Below are 2,500 nucleotides of genomic sequence, written 5' to 3'. Positions count from 1 at the left end.
TCGCCAGGAATTTCCGCCGAGACACGCGCCCTTTTCTCTTCCTCTGCCTCCTCCTCATCATCATCATCTTTTTCTTCTAATTCTTCTTCTTCTTCTTCTTCTTCTTCTTCTTCTCCTTCCTCCTCCCCCTCCTCCCAATCCCCCTCCCCATCCCATTCCACCTCCCCTCCTCCCTCCTTCCTCCTCCTCCTCCTCCTCCTCCTCCCTCCATCCTCCTCCTCCCCCTCCCTATTCCTCCATCCCCCTCCCCCATCCCCTCCTACCCCTCCCCCTCCATCCTCCTCCTCCCCTTCCATTCTCCTCCTCCCCCTCCATCCTCCTCCTCCCCCCCATCCCCTCCTCCCCCTCCCCTCCCCCTCCCCCTCTTCCTCCTCCTCCTCCTCCTAAGAAATCTTCCCGCGTCTTGAATCCTCCTTCTGCGCCTTTTACCGCAAGTGCTGAGGTTACGATACTATAAAAGGCGCTCGTATTATTCCTCCCCCTTTATGTCCCTCCTTCCTCTCTTATCTTCTCTATTGGCTCCTTTCTTTCACCTTTTTTTTTTCTTCCCCCTTTCGTTTTCTTATCCGTGTCTCTCTTTCTCTTTCTTTCTTTCTCTCTCTCTCATTCTCTCTTTTCTCTCTTTCTCTCTCTCTCTCTCTCTCTCTCCTCTCTCTCTCTCTCTCTCTCTCTCTCTCTTTTTCTCTCTCTCATCCCCTTCCCTCCTTCCCATCTCCCCATCCCTCTCCTCCCCCCATCCCTCCTTCCCCCCACACCCCCTCCTCCCCATCTCCCCCCCATCCCTCCTCCCAATCCCCCAATCCCTCCTTCCCCCATCCCTCCATCCCTTCTCCCTATCCTCCCCTCCCCCCCATCCCCCCCATCCCTCCTTCCCCCCCATTCCTCCTTCCCTCCTTGAGAGACAGCGCAAAGACGTTCCGCCATCACGCACAGCTGGCAGACCAAGAAGAAATTCCGGGACTTAATTGCAAACAAGATTTGAGTTGGCGGCGGTCAAGGGAGAGGACAAGAAGCGCTCCTTGGCGGCGGTCAAGGGAGAGGACAAGAAGCGCTCCTTGGCGGCGGTCAAGGAGAGGACAAGAAGCGCTCCTTGGCGGCGGTCAAGGGAGAGGACAAGAAGCGCTCCTTGGCGGCGGTCAAGGGAGAGGACAAGAAGCGCTCCTTGGCGGCGGTCAAGGGAGAGGACAAGAAGCGCTCCTTGGCGGCGGTCAAGGGAGAGGACAAGAAGCGCTCCTTGGCGGCGGTCAGGGAGAGGACAAGAAGCGCTCCTTGGCGGCGGTCAAGGGAGAGGACAAGAAGCGCTCCTTGGCGGCGGTCAAGGAGAGGACAAGAAGCGCTCCTTGGCGGCGGTCAAGGGAGAGGACAAGAAGCGCTCCTTGGCGGCGGTCAAGGGAGAGGACAAGAAGCGCTCCTTGGCGGCGGTCAAGGGAGAGGACAAGAAGCGCTCCTTGGCGGCGGTCAAGGGAGAGGACACGAAGCGCTCCTTGGCGGCGGTCAAGGGAGAGGACAAGAAGCGCTCCTTGGCGGCGGTCAAGGGAGAGGACAAGAAGCGCTCCTTGGCGGCGGTCAAGGGAGAGGACAAGAAGCGCTCCTTGGCGGCGGTCAAGGGAGAGGACAAGAAGCGCTCCTTGGCGGCGGTCAAGGGAGAGGACAAGAAGCGCTCCTTGGCGGCGGTCAAGTGAGAGGACAAGAAGCGCTCCTTGGCGGCGGTCAAGTGAGAGGACAAGAAGCGCTCCTTGGCGGCGGTCAAGGGAGAGGACAAGAAGCGCTCCTTGGCGGCGGTCAAGGGAGAGGACAAGAAGCGCTCCTTGGCGGCGGTCAAGGGAGAGGACAAGAAGCGCTCCTTGGCGGCGGTCAAGGGAGAGGACAAGAAGCGCTCCTTGGCGGCGGTCAAGGGAGAGGACAAGAAGCGCTCCTTGGCGGCGGTCAAGGGAGAGGACAAGAAGCGCTCCTTGGCGGCGGTCAAGGGAGAGGACAAGAAGCGCTCCTTGGCGGCGGTCAAGACGGGCCAAGGCAGAGGCTGTATTTTTTTTTTTTTTTTATTATTTTGTTGTTGTTGTTGTTGTTATTTCGTGTGTTTCTCTTTCATTCTTTCTCTTTCTTTCTTTCTTTCTTTCTTTCTTTCTCTCTCTCTCTTTCTCTCTCTCTTTCTCTCTCTCTGTCTCTTTCTCTCTCTCTGTCTCTTTCTCTCTCTGTCTCTCTCTCTGTCTCTCTCTCTTTCTCTCTCTCTCTCTCTCCTTTGTTTTTGCTACTGGTTAGGATGACTATTGTTATTTTTATTTCTGTTATTATGAGGATCAGACTAATAATAATAATAATAAAAAAATAATAATAATATTAGTAAAAAAAAATAATAATAATGATAATAATAATAACTATGATAATAATAATTATTGTTATCATTAGTCTATTATTATTATTATCATTATTATTATTATTATCACCATTATGATTACTATATTACTATTATCTATCATTATCATTAGCATTATTATTATTA

At 53.0% G+C, this 2,500-nt stretch overlaps 1 protein-coding gene across 1 annotated transcript in view; it reads left to right on the top strand.

Annotated features, from left to right (window-relative positions):
- LOC119577704 (spore wall protein 2-like) overlaps positions 1-2,500 on the top strand; it is a 42,839-nt gene that overhangs the window by 13,177 nt on the left and 27,162 nt on the right. Inside the window, exons 5-6 of the mRNA XM_037925259.1 lie at positions 977-1,673; positions 1,752-2,022. Coding sequence (XP_037781187.1) covers positions 977-1,673; positions 1,752-2,022 — 968 coding nt within the window. The remainder of the gene's footprint in view (positions 1-976; positions 1,674-1,751; positions 2,023-2,500) is intronic.

Source organism: Penaeus monodon, chromosome 10 (genome assembly GCF_015228065.2).
Source record: "Penaeus monodon isolate SGIC_2016 chromosome 10, NSTDA_Pmon_1, whole genome shotgun sequence".
NCBI lineage: Eukaryota > Metazoa > Arthropoda > Malacostraca > Decapoda > Penaeidae > Penaeus > Penaeus monodon.
The sequence above is the reverse complement of the archived record's forward strand: the minus strand, read 5'-3'. Positions and strand labels throughout refer to the sequence as shown.